The 20,123-nt window shown below is 46.0% G+C and overlaps 1 protein-coding gene across 1 annotated transcript in view; it reads right to left on the bottom strand.

Annotated features, from left to right (window-relative positions):
* Positions 1–300: 300 nt before the first annotated feature.
* chrm3 (cholinergic receptor muscarinic 3) overlaps positions 301–20,123 on the bottom strand; it is a 199,681-nt gene continuing 179,858 nt past the window's right edge. The window contains exon 4 of the mRNA XM_033025459.1: positions 301–2,583. Coding sequence (XP_032881350.1) covers positions 786–2,567 — 1,782 coding nt within the window. The 5' untranslated portion in view covers positions 2,568–2,583 and the 3' untranslated portion in view covers positions 301–785. The remainder of the gene's footprint in view (positions 2,584–20,123) is intronic.

Genomic DNA, 20,123 nt, shown 5'->3' with positions numbered 1-20,123 from the left:
TTTCATAAGCTAATTAACCCACAAACCTGTCAAAACAAAGAGCCACAGATGCTGGTTTATACCAAAGATAGACACAAAGTGCCAGAGTAACTCAGTGGGTCAGGCAGCATCTCTGGAGGAAAAGGATGGGTGATGTTTCTCCAGAGATGCTACCTGACCCGCTGTGTTATTCCAGCACCATGTGCTACATGAACCTACAAACCTGCATGTTTTTGGAATGTGGGAGGTAACTGGAGCACCCGGCCAAAACTAACGAGGTCACAGGGAGAATATACAAATCCAAGCAGTCAAGCACCCGTGGTCAGGATCGAACCCGGGACCCTGGCGCTGTGAGGCAGCGACTCTACCACTGTACCACCGTACCGCAGGTGAAAGGAAGGAAGGGAGTGGAAACACATGTGCAAGTTGAGGTAAGGAGTACTCTCCAGGACTGAGCTGCGAAACGCAGCATTTGTAATGCTGCATTGAATAATAGGGTTTAGGACTTAAGTGCTCTGTTGATGTCAAATAAATATTAAGCCAAAGCGTACATGAACCTCATATGAACAGAAGGACAAAATTACACAATTTAAATACATCAGCACTACTTTAAATACTTGTACTGCTGACTACATCATGTAAACACCATCCGACACATAATACAAAAGCAGCATTTACGCCAGCCATGTGCTCACAACACTAATAGCCAGTATGGGTCTTGAACAATGCAGTGTTCAACAAGGAGACGGAGAAACACAATGCAATTGCTACCAAGCACAACCAGTCACGGTCTGCAAACTGCAGCTTCAGGAAGCTTGGCATGGAATCTTTTTATGGAAGACCACAGACGGTCTCAGTTGATACTGCTGCCTCCGCCTCTTCTTCTGTTCCCACCGGCACAGCAGCAACGCTTTGAAAGTGTTCCTGAAGTTCTTGTTGCATAGCGCGTAACACATGGGGTTCACCGTGCTGTTAACATAACACAGCCAGTAGCCCAGGCGCCACAGTGCGTCGTGGACACACTTGTCACAGAAGGTGTTCACCAGCACCATAATGTTGTAAGGCATCCATGTGATGATAAACGCCAGCAAAATGGCACTGAGGGTCTGTGCGGCCTTCTTCTCCGTTATCAGCGACATCCTCTTACGCTTTGTTATCTGAGTCCTCGTCTTCGTGGCAAATGCTTTCGAGGTGGTGGTTTCTCTGAAAGACAGGGGCATGGACGAGGATGACTTTGCTAATGCGGAAATCCCTCCCATGGTCTTGGAAGGATGCATCGAGGGCATGGAGTGAGTGGGGAGCTTGGCGAAATGTTGATGGAAGCTGTTCTCCTGCTCCTCCTTGAACTTCCCTTCCTTCTCGTCAGCGTCGTCTTCGCTGAGTTTGTCAGCGCACAGATCCACGTTGTCCGACTTGGACAACCCAGCGGTGGCGGCCGCCTGAAGCCCGGGGAGGTTCAGCACAATGGAGTAAATCGCCCTGGTTTCCGACACCACGTCCTCCTCGTCGGAAGAGGTCGAGTGGTCCAGGGAGCCGCCGCCGCCGTCGTTGTTGTTCCAGCTGTCGCTGCTGCTGGGCTCCGGCTCCCCCTCCGCGCTGGCCTTCCACGACTTGGAGAGAAGGGGCCAGAAGTGACACCTGCCCAGCCTCCTCTTGCCCTTCGCCCTCTGCAGCTCGTTGCTGCTGCAGCTCCTCGTGCTGCTGGCGGCAGGGCGAACAAGGTGCATCGGCTCCATGTCGCGGGCTGAAGCCTGCAGGGCTGCCAGCTCCTTAGTGCGTTTCTCTGTCTCCTTGTAGATCCTCCAGTACAGGATGGTCATGATGGTGACCGGCAGGTAAAACGCAGCAATGGCCGTGCCAAAAGTTATTATTGGTTCCGATAAAAACTGTATTAAACACTGATTTGGTGGCACTGTCCTCTTGCCAACAAAATACTGCCAGAACAAAATGGCGGGAGCCCAGAGTACAAATGAAACACTCCAAGCAAGGCCAATCATTATTGCAGCTCTCTTGGGAGTTCGTTTAGCTCTGTAGGTGAGCGGCCGTGTGATGGATAAGTACCTGTCAAAACTTATAACCAGAAGGTTCATGACAGAGGCGTTACTGGCAACATAGTCAATAGCCAGCCACAGGTCACACACCACGTTGCCTAAAGCCCAGCGGTCCATGATGATGTAGGTGGTGTACAGGTTCATTGAAATCACTCCAATTATCACGTCTGCAAAGGCGAGACTGAGCAGGAAGTAGTTGTTCACCGTTTTCAGCTGCTTGTTCACCTTGAAGGCGACCATCACCAGGATGTTGCCGATGATGGTCACCAGCGAGAGTATGCCGGTGAAGAAGGCGATCAGGATCACTTGCCAGACGGCGTGGCCCCCGAGAGGGTCGGCTGTGCTGTTACCGATGACGGTGGCGTTCACTGCCAGGGAGGCCGCGGGCGGACTCGTGGACAAACCGAGGAGGCTGCCGGCGATCCCGTCCATAGCACCTTCGCCCAGGACCACCCCGTCCTGGGATCCCCTGTTCCACGAGAGGTTGGAATTGAAAAAAAACGAGGAAGCTGTGCTGTTCTGATCTGGGATCATCATGGCTTCCTGGCATATTCTGTACAAAACAAAAAACAAAGAGAGTAAAAATTAAAACGAGTCCCCTCTGCAGAAAACACAAGCCCCTATCCAAAAATATCGACGAAAATACCCTTCATATTCCAAACTAGAATCTCCCTCCAGCACAATCAAGTGATAGGAGCAGAATTACGCCATTCGACCCATCAAGTCTACACCGCCATTCAATCATGGCTGTTCGATCTTTCCCTCTTAAACCCATTCCCCATAACCCATTATGTATTAATTGTTATATTTCTTGAGCATCAAATTAACAAGTAATACTTCAGAAAGAATGGCACAATGGCAGTGCTGCTGCCTCACAGCGCCAGAGATCCAGTTTTGATCCTGACTACAGGTGCTGTCTGTGCGGAGTTTGTATGTTCTTCCTGTGACTGCATGGGTTTTCTCCGGGTGCTCCGGTTTCACCCCACATTCCAAAGATGTGCGGGTTTGTAGTTTAATTGGCCTCTGTAAATTGTCCCTAAGGTGACAAATTCTTGATTAGTAAGGGTGTCAGGGGTCATGGGGAGATGGCAGGGGAATGGGGTTGATAGGAAATGATAGATCAGCTATGATTGAATGGCGGAGTAGAGTTGATGGGCCGAATGGCCTAATTCTGCTTCTATAACTTGTGTACCAGAAATTGATTTTTTAATGTGATATCTGTAATGTTTCTTTATTTATCATACACACTATAGAAAATAAGAAAACTACATTTCAGCAGACTTTAATAACATCTCTGTCCACTTGATGGCACTGAAAGCTTTTAAATCACGGCTCACAACAGCATCTTATGAGCTATAACGATATATAACAAAGTGAGTAAGAAGGAACTGCAGATGCTGGTTTACACTGAAGATAGGCACCAAATACTGGAATAACAGCATGTCAGGGATCATCTGTAAGAGAAAAGGAATGGGTGACGTTTCTGTTTGAGATCCTTCAGACTAAGAGTCAGGTGAGTGAGAAACTAGAGGTACGATAAGGTACAGAACAAATCAGAGCCAGCACCAATGGCCAAGGAAATGTGGAGCCCACAATGGTCCATTGTTGGCTGTGGAAGAGGTGATAACGAAGGGAAATAAACAGTGAAACTAGCAAGCCGAGTAGGGTGGGGGAGGAACAGAGAGAGGGCTAGAAAAATCAATATCTATACCATTGGGTTGTAAGCTGCCCAAGCGAAATATAGGGTGCTGTTCCTCAAATTTGCATGTGGCCCCACTCTGTCAGTGGAGGAGGCCCAGGACAGAAAGGTCAGAATGGGAACAGAGTTAAAATGTTTGGCAACTGGGAGCCTACTTTACAATCTATAATCTTAATGTGCTTTCATGAACCAGTATTAAATGTTCATTTTATAGGACATTTTGTGAAAGTTGCTTATTAAATAGACTTCAATATATCGTTAACATTGAACAAAATCCATGAACTTATTAACAAAGTAAGTGTGACACCAAACTAATTTGTGTTATGGTATCTATCACTGGTAATCTATCAATAACATTTTAATTATTAGGCTGACAGTAGAAGTGCTCAGCATGGCCATTGACAGCCTGGCCTCAGGCAAGGCCCCAGGCAGCGACGGGATTCCCCCTGACCTGATCAAGCATTGCAAAACTACGTTACTGCTTCCTTTGTATGAAGTCCTCTGCCAGTGCTGGCAAAAAGGAGCTGCACCGCAGGACATGAGGGATGCCACGATCATTACCCTCTACAAGAACAAGGGAGAGAGAAGCGACTGCAACAACTAACGAGGCATCTCCCTCCTCAACATCGTCGGCAAGGTCTTTGCTCGGGTCATCTTGATCCGCCTACAGAAGCTGGCAGAACGTGTCTACCCAGAGTCACAGTGCGGTTTCCGAGCTGGGAGGTCAACAGTAGACATGATCTTCTCCCTTTGCCAGCTCCAGGAGAAGTGCAGAGAACAGCGGATGCCCCTGTATGTTGCTTTCATTGACCTCACCAAGGCGTTCAACCTCGTCAGCAGAGATGGCCAATTCAAGGCTCTGCCAAAGATCGGCTGCCCACCAAAACTGCAGAGCATGATAGAATCCTTCCACATCAACACGAAGGGGACAGTGCAGTTCAATGGCAGCTTCTCGGAGCCCTTCAATATCCACAGTGGCGTCAATCAAGGCTGCGTCCTCGCTCCCACACTCTTTGTGATTTTCTTCGCTCTGCTCCTGAAACATGCCTTTGGCACTGCAACAGAGGGGATCTACCTGCGTACTAGATCAGATGGCAGGCTCTTCAACCTCACCCACCTCAGAGCAAAGACAATAGTACGTGAAGTTCTCATCAGAGACATGTTGTTTGCCGATAACGCAGCAGTTGTGTCCCACACACAGCAGGAACTACAGTCACTGATGGACTGCTTCTATCGGGCATGCAAGGGCTTCGGGCTGACCATCAGCCTGAAGAAGATGAACGTCCTGGGGCAGGATACAGAGACGCCGCCTGTCATCACCATCGACGACTATGAACTTGATGCCGTCCATCAGTTCACGTACCTCGGCTCCACCATCACCGACAACCTCTCCTTGTCCTTGGACACAGATATTGACAAGAGGATCTGGAAGGCAGATACAACTCTCGCTTGTCTCACAACTCGAGTGTAGACCAACCCAACGCTGACGGTGAAGACAAAGATAGCAGTCTACAACGCCTGTGTCAACAGCACGCTTCTGTACAGCAGTGGGACATGGACTACATATGCCAGGAAGGAGAGAAGACTCAACACCTTCCACCTGAGAAGCAGCCGCCGTATCCTGGGCATATCCTGGCAAGAGAAAGTGTCCAACGCCGAGATCCTGCCTCGCGCTGGCCTTCCCAGTACGTACACTCTACTCAGGCAGCGCAGACTGCGGTGGCTGGGCCATGTCCACCACATGGAGGATGGCCGTATTCCAAAAGACATCCGCTATGGAGAGCTGACACCTGGGAGGAGAACATTTGCCGCCCCCAGCTACATTACAAGGATGTCTGCAAGAGAGATATGAAGGCGCTCGACATCGATGTGGTCCTGGGAGAGCCTTGCAGCTGACCGCACAAGGTGGAGAGGTACCCTGAACCAACATCCCAAAACGGGGGAAGAGAAACTGTTGAACGCAGCGGCAGACAAGCGGGCACGCAGAGAGGAGCGCAGCAACTTCAACAAACCAGAGACCACACACAAATGTGACCTTTGCCACAGAGACTGTCACTCCCGCATTGGTCTCTTCAGCCACAAGCGAAGCTGATCTAGCCGAGGTTTGGAGCAAGCAGCCAACAACTAGGATGCATCACCCATGGTCAGTCATGACCGAGGGGGGCCTATGATCTATCACTGGTATCTATCAATAATATTTTAATTATTAGGCAAACTGCAAAATAACTAATGTTTCTCATTGGATCAAACCCTATTGCTCATGTTAAATTTAATTAGGCCAATTTTTATAATATTGTGGGCAGCACAATGGTGCAGCTGCCAGAGCTGCTGCCTCATGGTGCCAGATACCTGGGGTTGATCCTGACTTTGGGGGTTGGTCTGTGTTGGGTTTGCACGTTCTCCCTGTGACCGGTGAGTTTCCTCTGAGTGCTCTGGTTTCTTCCCACACTCCAAGGACGTGCGGGATTGTAGCTCTGTGGGCTCTGTGTAAAACAATTGCCACTGGTGTGCAGAGAGTAGATGAGAAAATGGTATGACATAGCACTAATGTGAATGGGTGATCAGTGGTCAGTGTGGGCTAGGTGGGCCGAAAGGCCTGTATCCATGTTGTATCTTTCAATCAATCCATCAATAGGGGGGAGGTTGTCGGAGGTTGTTTCTTTAATTTTGTTTCATTTCACGGCTTCACCCATTCTATGCATCCAATTAAGAAACTGCAAAGACAGCAAGGGGAGCAAAGTGGTTGAGTAACTCAAGAGGTCAGGCAGCATCTCTGTAGAACATGGATTGGTGACATTTCGGGTCGAAAAATCTGAAGAAGGGTCTTGACCCGAAACATCACCTATCCATGTTCTCCAGAAATGCTGCCCGATCTTCTGGGCAAGAAACTCTGTGCGTTTACCCGATCTATTCCTCTCATGATTCTGTACACCTTGATAAGATCACCCCTCATCTTCCTGCACTCCAAGGAACAGGGTCCTAAGTGCTGGAGTAATTCAGGAGGTCAGGCAGCATCTCTGGAGAACATGGATTGGTGACGTTTCAGGTGGAAAAATCTGAAGAAGGTCTCGAGCCGAAACGTCATCCATTCCTTCTCTCTAGAGATGCTGCCTGTCCAGCCTACCTTCGATTTATGCCAGAATCGGCAGTTCTTTCCTACACATTGCTCATTTCATTGTTCCATTTCGGAACACACAGTATAACAATAAAATACTCTTGAGTCTTGAAATTTAGAGTTCCACCACAGTGAGTTGTAGGATTGTGTCCTCAACCTGCTAGGAGGTTGAATTCAAAATTCCACGGCGGCAGGGTGGCGCAGTGGTAGAGTTGCTGCCTTACAGCATTTTACTAGAATGTTGCCTGGGTTTCAACAACTAAGTTACAGAGAAAGGTTGAATAAGTTAGGTCTTTATTCTCTGGAGCGCAGAAGGTTAAGGGGGGACTTGATAGAGGTCTTTAAAATGATGAGAGGGATAGACAGAGTTGATGTGGACAAGCTTTTCCCTTTGAGAATAGGGAAGATTCAAACAAGAGGACATGACTTCAGAATTAAGGGACAGAAGTTTAGGGGTAACATGAGGGGGAACTTCTTTACTCAGAGAGTGGTAGCGGTGTGGAATGAGCTTCCAGTGGAAGTAGTGGAGGCAGGTTCGTTGGTATAATTTAAAAATAAATTGGATAGGCATATGGATGAGAAGGGAATGGAGGGTTATGGTATGAGTGCAGGCAGGTGGGACTAAGGGAAAATAATTGTTCGGCACGGACTTGTAGGGCCGAGATGGCCTGTTTCCATGCTGTAATTGTTATATGGTTATATGGTTATATTGCAGCGCCGGACACCTGGGTTCGATCCCGACTACGGGTCCTGTCTGCACGGAGTTTGTATGTTCTCCACGTGACCGTGTGGGTATTCTCTGAGATCTTCGGTTTCCTCCGACACTCTAAAGACGTGCATGTCTGTAGGTTCCTAGTGTGTGTGGCTTAGGGGTGTGTGCGGGATCGCTGGTCGGTGCAGACTCGGTGGACCGAAGAGCCTGTTTCCATGCTGTATCTCTAAACTAAACTAATCTATACATTGCCCAAAGAAGACAACAGACTCAATGAAGACCCTGCCAGAAGCACTTGGTCATAGTAGTAGCAAGCTGGAGAAACTTAATACAACACCTTCCTCACATGCATCGTGCACATATACACATAAACTAAACTGGGATCTTACAGGCATGGAACACACTGGGGATATTCTTTTAAACACAGCACACACATTCCCAATGATGGCAACTTTTTACACTGCCCTGTTGACAGCCTGCCAACTAATGCTTGAAGTAGTGCTTGCGGCTGTATCACAGAATCTCCTATTATGGTAGAATATAACGATCGCATTGCATCAGTCTTGATGAAAGCTCTCAGATATGCCGTTGACAAGATAAAGGTGGGATTCAATAATGTCCAAGATATTAAGCCTACATTTTGAAGGTGATTCCATGAATTATCTTTCCCAAATCTACTGTATTTTACTATTTGATGCCAGTGTTATATTTTCAATGTTATAATGTATTTAACAACATGTATGTTAGGACCTAATGGATTAGCATGGGTCAGAGCATTGTTGTGGTTGTATGGGAAGGCTGTGGAGTTCTTGATCCTAGACCTATATTTATCAAAAGTGCAGGAAACAGATTCAAAGTCCTTTTTCCTTCCATCGGGATTGACCAAACAATCGTGAACAGTACTGGATTAAATCATAAAATTGTAGATCTATCCATAATAGCCTCTTTCCTCACTGAGAACTTCTTGAACAGTGAAAGACCTGCATAGAATTCAAGAAAGAGTCTCAATATGGTCGCCATAATTGAACAATAACAAAATTCAGGAATACATGGCATAAAAAAGTAATAAGTGAAATAGATGGGAGCATATCAAATTATGAGACATAGAAAGGGTAGACAGTCAGAACCTTTTGTCCCTGGGTGGAAATGTTTATGTTTGGAGGGCATAACTTTAAGGTAAGAGGGGCAACATTGTATGATGTATAGGGCAAGCTTTTTCACACAGAGGGTGGTGGGTGCCTGGAAGATTGGCAGGTTTCGAGGTGGAGGCAGATACAATGGTAAGATTAATCGGCATGCGCAAATTGCCGCTAGTTTGTAGGGAATGGTTGAGGAAGTGGAATAACATTGAACTAGTATGACGAGATGATCAATGTGAATTTGGTGGGCTGGAGGGCCTGTTTCCATGCTGTATCTTTCAATCAATCAATCAGGATAATCCCACTGGATCCTCTACATAATTCACACCAGTTGCAAAACACGTCTTTTGTAAAATGAAAAACTTCCTAGTTCATTGCTGGTATACATTTCAATTTTCTTTCAGAAAGAGAAAACTGACAGGATTGAAATTCAATTATATCCAACATTTATTTCCAAATGAAGTCTGAAGGCATCTCAGAAGCAAATAAATCAGATCATATCATCTTTGACTAAACACAAGGCTCGGAAAAATAAAAGAGTAAGAGGTACAAGCAGTGAAGTGTGCCCTGCCATTCAATATCACAGATGAATATCCTTATCATCTCCAATTTTCTAGCTGAGCTCCACATCCATTGATTCACCTGTAGAAAAAATCTGTCAATCTTGTGAAAATGGAAAGCAAAATGAAATGTGAGGTTGCGTTCTCATAAATCATTCATGTTTCTTTTTAGAATGGATGGAGTTCAGATTTCAGTTTATTATTGTCACATGCACCAAGGTACAGTGGAACGTCAGAGGTTGAGGGGAGCCTTGATATATATATATATATATATATATATATAATTATGAGAGGCATAGTTGGGGTAGACAGTCAGGGGGAAGGTTTAATGAGAGGTGGAATGTTTAATGGAGATTTGCGGGGCAAGTTTTTTTATTCAGAGAGTGGTGGGGGGCCTGGAATGCATTGCCAAGGGTGGTGGTGGTGGCGGCAGATATGAACGTGGCGTTTAAGAGGCTGTTAGATGCAGGGAATGGAGCGATATAGATCATGCACAAGCAGATGAGATCCATTTAACTTGGCACCATGTATGGCACAAAAATTGTGGGCCAAAGTCCCCTTTCCTGTGTTGTATTGTTCTATGTTTAGTCTAGTTTAGTTTAGATTAGTTTAGAGATACAGTGTGGAAACAGGTCCTTTGGCCCACCGAGTCTGTTCCAACCAGTGATCCCCGCACATTAACACTATCCTACACACACTGGGGGCAATATACACTTATACCAAGCCAATTAACCTATAGGGGGAAAATTCGACCCCCTACGCAGTCGCGGAATTCCCGATGAGATAGAGATCAGCCGCCTAACCGATCCTACGCTGCACATTTAGGTGAGAGAGAACTTCCGGGGACAGGGGGGGAGCGGATTTCAAGTGTGCTCTCTTAATTTGTCCGGATTAAAAGAGGTACCAGACCACCAGTTGCCGGAAAATCGGTGGTGGACCTGTATTAGAGAATGGCGTTGAGACGTATAAGTGTGCTTGCATATTAGAACCCAATGTTTTGGCGACATACCCTGAGCCAGGCATTAGACTAGTGCCCTTGACTAGCATCCAGTTATCATTCAGTGCAAGTAACGCTATTTAAATCTTGAGTCTTCTGGAAGTGACAACAGCTGGACTTGAATAGATCTGCTGTAGGTTGTGTTGCCACAGTGCAGGGTACTTTGACATGACTTGCAGTGAGATTTGTTTGGATCCCATCTGCTCAGAGATGCAGGCAATTAAAATTTCTGATTGCCTTTTAAATGTGGGCTTCGGTTCTGACGCGTAAGATCCTCAGAATTTTTTATTGCATCTGCTGAAAGCTGTAATGATGTATGGGAAGCGTCAATCTAATCAATGTTATAAAACATTGAAATATGCAGCGGGTCAAGGATATAACTTGTCCAAATAAATCAATAAGGCACACTGAAATAGATAAACAAATATGTGTAAAATAATTCTTCATCCACCACTGGAATGCATTAGCAAAAATGAAGGAAATTTAAGATAAACGTGTGGGAATTACACAGTAAATGGTCAAGAAGAAGGAACTGAGCCGCACAGTGGCATCAGCAGGTAGTTTAGTTTTGTTTACTTTAGTTTAGAGATACCACACGGAAACATGCACATCGGCCCACTGGTCTGCACCGACCATCCGATCACTCCATGCACTAGCACTATCCTACACACTCGGGACCATTTACAATTTTACAAGTGTGGGAGGAAACCAGAGCATCTGAAGAAAACCCACCTGGTCATAGGAAGAACTTACAAACTGTACAGGCAACACCCGTAGTCAGGATTGAACCCGGGTCTCTGGCGCTGTACAGCAGCAACTCTGCCATTGCGAGAGGTGCTGCCTCACAGCGGTAGAGACACGGGTTCAATCCTGACCTCGGGTGCTGTCTGTACAGTGTTTGTACACTCTCCCTGCGATCGTGTGGATTTCTCCCGTTGCTCCAGTTCCCTCCCGCATTCGAAACGTGTGGGGTTTGTAATTAATTGGCCTCTGTAAAATTACCCCAAGTGTGCAAGAAGTGGATGAGAAAGTGGACCCCGAGAAATATAAGAAAGTCTGCCATGATCTTCCGCAAAGCCATCAAGGATGCCAAGAGACCACGCTAGGACAAACTTAGGTCCCAGTGTAATCACATGGAGAATGTGGCAAGGTCTGAATAAGATAACTGGCTGCAAAGGAAGGTCAGGCAATATCATGGGTGATAGTGTGACCCTAGCTGATGAACTGAACTGCTTTGAACAGAAGGCGTGACACCTGGTCCATCAGACTCCAGTGTGCCACTCCCCAGGGTGGCTGTAGCAGAGGTTAAATCGGCCTTCTTGAGTGTAAATCCATAAAAAGCAACTGGCCCAGATGGAGATCCTGGCCGTGTCCTTAGTAGCTGGGGGAGCTAGTGGGAGCATTCCCGGACATTTTTAATCACTCCCTACTCCATTTGTGGTACCCACCACCGAAGAAAAGCAAGACAGCAATGCCTAAACTACAACCATCCAGTGGCCTTGACATCAACCATCATTAAATGTTTTGATAGGCTAGTTATGGAATGCATTACATCCAGTCTACCCAGCAACCTTGACCCACTGCAGTTCACCTACCACCACAACAGCTCCATGGACGATGGTCTAGCACTAAACTCATCCCTAGAACACCTGAATAAGAGAGATATCTAAGTCAGACTCCTATTCATAGATGTGTAGGAAAGAACTACAAATGCTGCTTTAAACCCGCCCACTCCTCTGATATCAGTCTGAAGAAGGGTCTCGACCCATAACATCACCCATTCCTTCTCTCCAGAGATGCTGCTTGTCCCGCTGAGTTACTCCAGCATTTTGTGTCTACCCTATACATAGACTACAGCTCTGCCTTGAACACAATTATACCATCCAGGCTCATCACCAAACTAGCGGGACGGCATCAGCACTCATTTCTGCAACTGGATCCTCGACTTCCTGACCAACAGACCCCAATCAGTGAGGATAGGGGACAACTCATCCCCCATGATAATCCTCACGCAAGGATGCGTTCTCAGCCCCCTCTCAGCCTTTACTCCTTGTACACCCACGACTGAGCAGCCATGTACAAAGCTAATTCAATTTTCAAATTCACAGATGACCCTACCATTGTGAGCCAAATATCAAATAATGATGAGGGAGTACAGGAAGGAGATTGAGAACCTCGTGTCCTGGTGTTGAGATAATACTCTTTGTCTCAACGTTAGCAAGTCAAAGGAGATAGTGATCAACTTCAGCACATACCTCAGTTTGCATTGACAATGCCGAAGTGGGGATGGTTGAAAATTTCAAATTCCTAGGAGTCAATATCACCAACAACTTCACCTGGACCACCCACATTGAAGCAACGACCAAGAGGCCATAGGCTCAGAACAAAAGGACGTACCTTTTGAAAGGAGATGAGGAGGAGTTTATTTGCCAAAGGGTGGTAAATCTGTGGAAATCATTGCCACAGGCAGCAGTGGAGGCCGAGTTAATAGATATTTCTGAGGCGGAGATTGACAGATTCATGATTAGTAAGGCTGTCAGGGATTATGGGGAGTTTGAGAGGGAAAGATAAATCAGCCATGATTGATTGGTAGAGTAGACGATGAGCCTAATGCTGCTCCTATGACATGAACTATGGAGCACTTGGAGGAAGCCCACATGATCACAAGGGCAAAGGAGATAGTGATCGACTTCAGGGCGAAATTAAATGGTAAACGTACCCATATATACATTGCAGTCCCAAAGTCGAGATGGTTGAAAGGGTCAAGTTCTGAGGAGTAGATATCACCTGCAGCTTGGCCTGGACCAGCCATATCGAAGCAATAGCCAAGAAAGCACAACAATGCCTCTGCTTCCTTAGAAGACTTAAGGGCCTGTCCCACTTACGCGTCCTTGGCTCGCAAATTACGCGACCTCGTGGTCGCTTGAGGCACACGGGCACCGTATGGCCGCGCAGGGCCGGTCCCACTTAGAAGTGCGGAGGGGTATGGAGTTGTGCGGGGCTGGTCCCGACATCGCGCGGGGCTCCGAAATTCTTGCAGTGAACGAAATCTTCGCGCGCCAACGGCCTGTCGCGGAAGTGACGGCCAAAGTGGGACAGGCCCAAGACCCTGGCGCGACGCAACGTCTCACCTTGAACAGCAGCAGAAGCAGGCAAACGATCGCCAAACTCAGCCTGGGGCTCACAGCGTTTGCGGTCCGGAACCGCCCCCATTCCTACTCCCAGAGCGGGGCCAAGAAACTTGTAGACACAAAATGCAGGAGTAACTCAGCGGGTCCGGCAGCATCACTGGAGAGAAGCAATGGGTGACCTTTCAGGTCAAGACCCTTCTTTTCAGACTAAAGAAGAGTCTCGACACGAAACATCACCCATTCCTTCTCTCCAGAGATGCTGCCGGTCCCGCTGAGTTACTCCAGCTTTGTGTCCATCTTCAAATGACGTCACGCGCTCCAGACGGCTGTGCGTACGCATGTAATCGCGCCCGACCTTCGCTCGACCGTCTCGGCTCAACCCGACCACGAGGTCCCGTAATTTGCGTGCCTAGGACACGTAAGTGGGACAGGCCCTTTGGGAAGTTCGGCATGTCCCCAACAACTCTCACCAACTGCGCCATAGAAAGCATTTTATATGGAGGCATCACAGCATGTTTCGGCTCCAACAGCTCCATCTAAGACCGCAAGAAATTGCAGGGAATTGTGGACGCATCCCAGACCATTACATAGAAACCAACCTCCCTTCCATTAACTCCATCTACATAGCACGCTGCCTCGGCAAGGCCACCAGCATAATCAAGAACAAGCCTCACCCCAGTCACTCTCTCGTCTCCCCTATCCATCAGGCAAGAGGTACACAAGTGCGCAAACACAGGCCTCTAAATTCAGGGACAGTTTCTTCCCAGCTGTTATCAGGCAACGGAACCATCCTATCGCTAACTAGAGTGCAGTCCTGACCTAACATTTTCCTGGACTCTCGGACAATCTTTAATCAAGCTTTACTGGACTTTATCCTGTACTATTCCCTTTATCCTGTATCAGTACACTGTGGACAGCTTGTTTGTAATCACATATAGTCTGTTCGCTGATTGGATAGCATGCATCAAAAAAGCTTTTCACTGTACCTTGGTACGTGACAATCAAAAACGTAAGAACGTGCAAACTCCACACAGAGAGCATCCAAGGGCAGGACAAAGGTTGCTGAGGCTGTGAGGCAGTCGTACTTTCTGTCATTGACTTAACATGTAGGCTCCTGCAGCTTTTAATATGGAAATGCGGTTTTTTGCTCTTTTCCCTATTTCAGATATATTGTAAGGCAATGTACCTTCAATGACCATAATTGCTCTTGCCTGTGTGGCCACTTATTCACTTCAAGCGTAATACTTTAAGTTGTGAATCTTTTGCAAAGATTAGACATGCAATTGGAAAATAGGAAACTTCACCTATCCAGATGCTCACTAATTCATCGGATCTTTGAACTGAAGAAGAATAAAAAGAAAAATATGATGGGGTGGGGATTGGAACAAGCTGTATCTGCCTTACATAGAGCCTCTGCAGATTCGTAAAGGAGCGGCACAGTGGCACAGCAGTAGAGTTTGCATGTTCTTCCTGGGATTGCGTAGGTTTTCTTCGGGTGCTCCGATTTCAACCCACATCCCATAGATGAGCAGGTTTGTAGGTTATTTTGCTTCTGTAAATTGTCCCTAGTGTGCGTAGGATAGAACTAGTGTACGGGATGATCGCTTGTTGGCGAGGACCGAAGGGCCTGTTTCTTTGCTGCATCTTTAAACTAAACTAAAATAAACTAAACTTAGTGTTTTAGTTAATTGTTTAGTATTGTTAAACAAATTTTCCGTCCCGAAAAACTGCCTATCCATTTCCGACAAACTGCCTATCCATTTCCTCCAAAGGTGCTGCTTGACTGCATCGGACTTGGTGGGCCGAAGGGCCTTATTCTCCATCTAAATCTAAACCATTGCATCTCCAACTAAAACTAAACTATTGCCCGACAACCCGAAATGCATCAAGAAGATTCCTCTTTCTTATTCCCCTCTGCAAACTAATACCGATGCCTGCTAATGCAATTTACACCCGACAATATTCTGCTGACTTAACCCTGACCAATGCCATCACATTGCTGCAGCAGATTCAAAAACATAGCAGAGATTACAATTTCAACCCGGTGCTCTCAAACTCCCCTCGGCTGACGTGGCAGTCACGTTCATTCTTTTTCTAGGCAAAAAAAAAAATCTCATTATGTCAGTGTAAATTTACTGTGAAATTGTGGCAGCGAAGCTTTGCTCTTGGTGAATTCTGCCTCCAGTATTAATATTGGCCAATATTCATTTCTCAGCCAAACTCATTTAAAAGCTGAGAACCGGGTCCTAAGCACATCGCTGTTTGTGAGGCTTTGATGCTTTGGAAACATTCTAGCTTTTGAACGGTTCTTCCACAAGCTAGGGTACTGTCCAATTCACTACCCCATTATTTAGTTTAGTTTAGTGGTACGGCGCAGAAACAAGCTCTTCGGCCCACTGAATCCACGACGGCCAACAATCCCTGCACACTGACACTGACACTATCCTACACACACCAGGGACAATTTACAATTTTATCAATCCAATTAGCCTACAAACCTGTACGTTTTTGGAGTGTGGGAGGAAACTGGAGGGCCCGGAGAAAACCCACACAAGTCACACAGAGAACGTACAAACAGAAGTCAGGATCAAAACCGGGTCTCTGGCATTGTAAGGCAGACAGACCACTGTGCCACCATGCCACCCTTAATGGAACTATTCTATGGAACTGTTGCACTACTGAATAATGCTGAGAATTATATTCTGCACTCTCCCCTTTGCTCTTTAATTTAATTTAGTTTACTGTCATATGTTCCAAGGTACAGTGCAAAGCTTTTGTTGTGTGCGAACAAGCCAGCGAAAAGACTATATATGATTAAAGTTATAGGAGTAGAATTAGGCCATCAATCATGGAGATCTCTGCCTCCTAATCCAATTATTTTGCCTTCTCCCCATAACCCTTGACACCCGTTCTAATCAAGAATTTGTCTATCTCTGCCTTAAAAATATCCACTGACTTGGCCTCCACTGCCTTCTGTGGCAATGAGTTCCACAAATTAACTACCCTCTGACTAAAGAAGTTCCTCCTCACCTCCTTTCTAAAAGAGCACCCTTTAATTCTGACCTCTGGTCCTAGTCTCTCCCACCAGTGGAAACATCCTTTCCACATCCACTCTATCTATGCCTTTCATTACAATTGAGCCACCCACAGTGTACAGACACACGATAAAGGATCTATCTATTGTACTGTATTTATGTACAGTATCATCTGATCTGATGGGATAGCATGCACTCTTGGTACACGTGAGAACAATGCACATAAACCACAAACATAAAGTGCTTTGAGACATTCTAGATTGTGAAAATCACTCTGCAAAGGCAAGACTTTCTTTTTTGTCTGTTCAGGCAAAGTGCCTCCTTGCTGTACCGTGAGGCAGCAGAGATGGAGAGACAGGAGGAGTGTACACTCTCAGCAGGCCCAGTTCGAGCTCAGGTTTTTGTACACGGCACATACTATAGGCCATAATTAGATGTGTGTTCTCAATGCCACAGGCATGCAGGAAATGTAACCTTGTGCCCAAGTCTGACGCAAGGCTAATTAATAAGCCTCACTTGTACCTGTCAAGTGTAACTAGATTAAAGTATTAGCATAGCCAGAGTCAGCTGTGCACCGATTGAGCACCACACACATTGTTGCTGCATAATAGGGTAGACAGTCAGAACCAATATCCCAAGCTAGAAATGCTAAAGACTAGAGGGCATAGCTTTAGCTCTCACCATAGTGAGAGGGGTAACATTTAAAGGAGTGGGTTTATTTCAGATTTAGATTTTAGAGATACAGAGATACATTTTAGAGGAACAGGTGATTTGGCCCACCCTGTCCGCGCCGACCAGTGATCACCCTGTACGCTAACACTATCCTACGCACTTGGGACAATTTTACAATTTTACCTAAGCCATCTAACCTACGAACAAACCTATACATCTTTGGAGTGTGGGAGGAAGCCAAAGCACCCGGAGAAAACCCACGTGGTCACCGCGAGTATCTAGCAACTCCATACAACACACAGGCCAAGTTATTTTACACAGGGAATGGTGGGTGTCCAGAACCTGCTGCCAGGGGTGATGGTGGAGAGAGATAAGATAGTGCCATTTAAATGGTGATCATGGTGTCTATTAGCTGAGGGTAGGTGGAGGGTGGGGCATGTGAAGGTTGGTGCAATGGAGGTGGTGGATGGTGCCAGTAGCAAATTTATTCGATACATGAGAAGTGCCCATCTCTGTCACTGGAAGCATTCTTCACCCTCTCCCCAGTTTCTTCTTAACTGGGCTGGTGGGACAAGTGTAGATGGGACATGTTGGTCTGTGTGGGTAAGTTGGACCGAAGGACTGTGACTCCCTGACTCTGTAACTGAAGAGTTAGTTAGAAGTCCACCGTGTTGGGATTCATGGAATTATCAACACATGGTATTGCTTATTATAATTTTGAGCTGGTAATATATGAAAAAGAACAAACTTCGAGTCTCGTTCTAAAGCTGGTCAAGAAACAACACTTCCTAACAAATCAAAATCTTTATTTGCAGGCTATTTCCCAAAAAGTGGCCATTACATTTGTTTCATGTACATGTTCACATGTACTGTATATCTGAAAAAGAGTCCGGACCCGAAACATCACCTATCCATTGTCCCCAGAGATGCGAGTTGAGGCAGGTACTTACAGTGGCTTGCAAAAGTATTCATACCCCTTGAACTTTTCCACATTTTGTCACGTTACAACCACAAATGTAAATGTATTTTATCGGGATTTTATGTGATAGACCAACACAAAGTGGCACATAATTGTGAAGTGGAAGGAAAATGATACATGGTTATCAAATTTTTTTACAAATAAAACTGAAAAGTGTGGCGTGCAAAAGTATTCAGTCCCCTTTACTCTGATACCCCTAAATAAAATCCAGTGCAACCAATTGCATTCAGAAGTCACCTAATTAGTAAATAAGAGTCCACGTGTGTAATCTAATCTCAGTATAAATACAGCTGTTCTGTGAAGGCCTCAGAGGTTTGTTAGAGAACATTAGTGAACAAACAGCATCATGAAGCCCAAGGAACACACCAGACAGGTCAGGGATAAAGTTGTGGAGAAGTTTAAAGCAGGGTTAGGTTATAAAAAAATATCCCAAGCTTTGAACATCTCACGGAGCACTGTTCAATCCATCATCCGAAAATGGAAAGAGTATGGCACAACTGCAAACCTACCAAGACATGGCCGTCCACCTAAACTGACAGGCCGGGCAAGGAGAGCATTGATCAGAGAAGCAGCCAAGAGGCCCATGGTAACTCTGGAGGAGCTGCAGAGATCCACAGCTCAGGTGGGAGAATCTGTCCACAGGACAACTATTAGTCGTGCACTCCACAAATCGGTCCTTTATGGAAGAGTGGTAAGAAGAAAGCCATTGTTGAAAAAAAGCCATAAGAAGTCCCGTTTGCAGTTTGCCACAAGCCACGTGGGGGACACGGCAAACATGTGGAGGAAGGTGCTCTGGTCAGATGAGACCAAATTGAAGTTTTTGGCCTAAATGCAAAACGCTATGTGTGGCGGAAAACTAACACTGCACATCACCCTGAACACACCATCCCCACTGTGAAACATGGTGGTGGCAGCATCATGCTGTGGGGATGCTTTTCTTCAGCAGGGACAGGGAAGCTGGTCAGAGTTGATGGGAAGATGGATGGAGCCAAATACAGGGCAATCTTGGAAGAAAACCTGTTAGAGTCTGCAAAAGACTTGAGACTGGGGCGGAGGTTCACCTTCCAGCAGGACAACGACCCTAAACATACAGCCAGAGCTACAATGGAATGGTTTAGATCAAAGCATATTCATGTGTTAGAATGGCCAGTCAAAGTCCAGACCTAAATTCAATTGAGAATCTCTGGCAAGACTTGAAAATTGCTGTTCACAGACGCTCTCCATCCAATCTGACTGAGCTTGAGCTATTTTGCAAAGAAGAATGGGCAAAAATTTCAGTCTCTAGATGTGCAAAGTTGGTAGAGACATACCCCAAAAGACTTGCAGCTGTAATTGCAGCGAAAGGTGGTTCTACAAAGTATTAACTCAGGGGGGCTGAATACTTTTGCACGCCACACTTTTCAGTTTTTTATTTGTAAAAAAATTTGAAAACCATGTATCATTTTCCTTCCACTTCACAATTATGCACCACTTTTTGTTGGTCTATCACATAAAATCCCAATAAAATACATTTACGTTTGTGGTTGTAACGTGACAAAATGTGGAAAAGTTCAAGGGGTATGAAAACTTTTGCAAGCCACTGTATAACCATATTTTAAAAATAGTAGGGTGACACTGTGGTGCAGGGTTAGTTGCTGCTCTACAGCGCCAGAGATCCGGGTTTGTTCCTGACTACGGGTGCTGCGTGGGTTTGTTCCTGACTACGGGTGCTGCGTGGGTTTTATCTGAGACCTTCGGTGTCCTCCCACACTCCCACACTCCCACACTCCAATGACATAAATTATCCCAAATGCATGTAGGATAGTGTTAATGTACAGGGATCGCTGGTTGGCCGAAAGGCCTGTTTTTTAACATGTTAAAATGTTCAGAGTAAAATTTGTCTTGGTCACCCTGTTATCGGAATGATGTTGTTAAGCTAGAAAGGGTGCAGAAAAGATTTAGAAGGATGTTGTCAGGATTCCAGGACCTGAGCTATAAGGAGAAGTTGAGCAGGTTAGGACTTTAGAACAGTCTGAAGAAAGGTCTCGATCTGAAATGTCACCTATTCCTTTTCT

The sequence above is a fragment of the Amblyraja radiata genome, chromosome 8, assembly GCF_010909765.2.
Source record: "Amblyraja radiata isolate CabotCenter1 chromosome 8, sAmbRad1.1.pri, whole genome shotgun sequence".
Taxonomy (NCBI): Eukaryota; Metazoa; Chordata; class Chondrichthyes; order Rajiformes; family Rajidae; genus Amblyraja; species Amblyraja radiata.
This window is presented reverse-complemented; position numbering and strand designations above follow the sequence as displayed.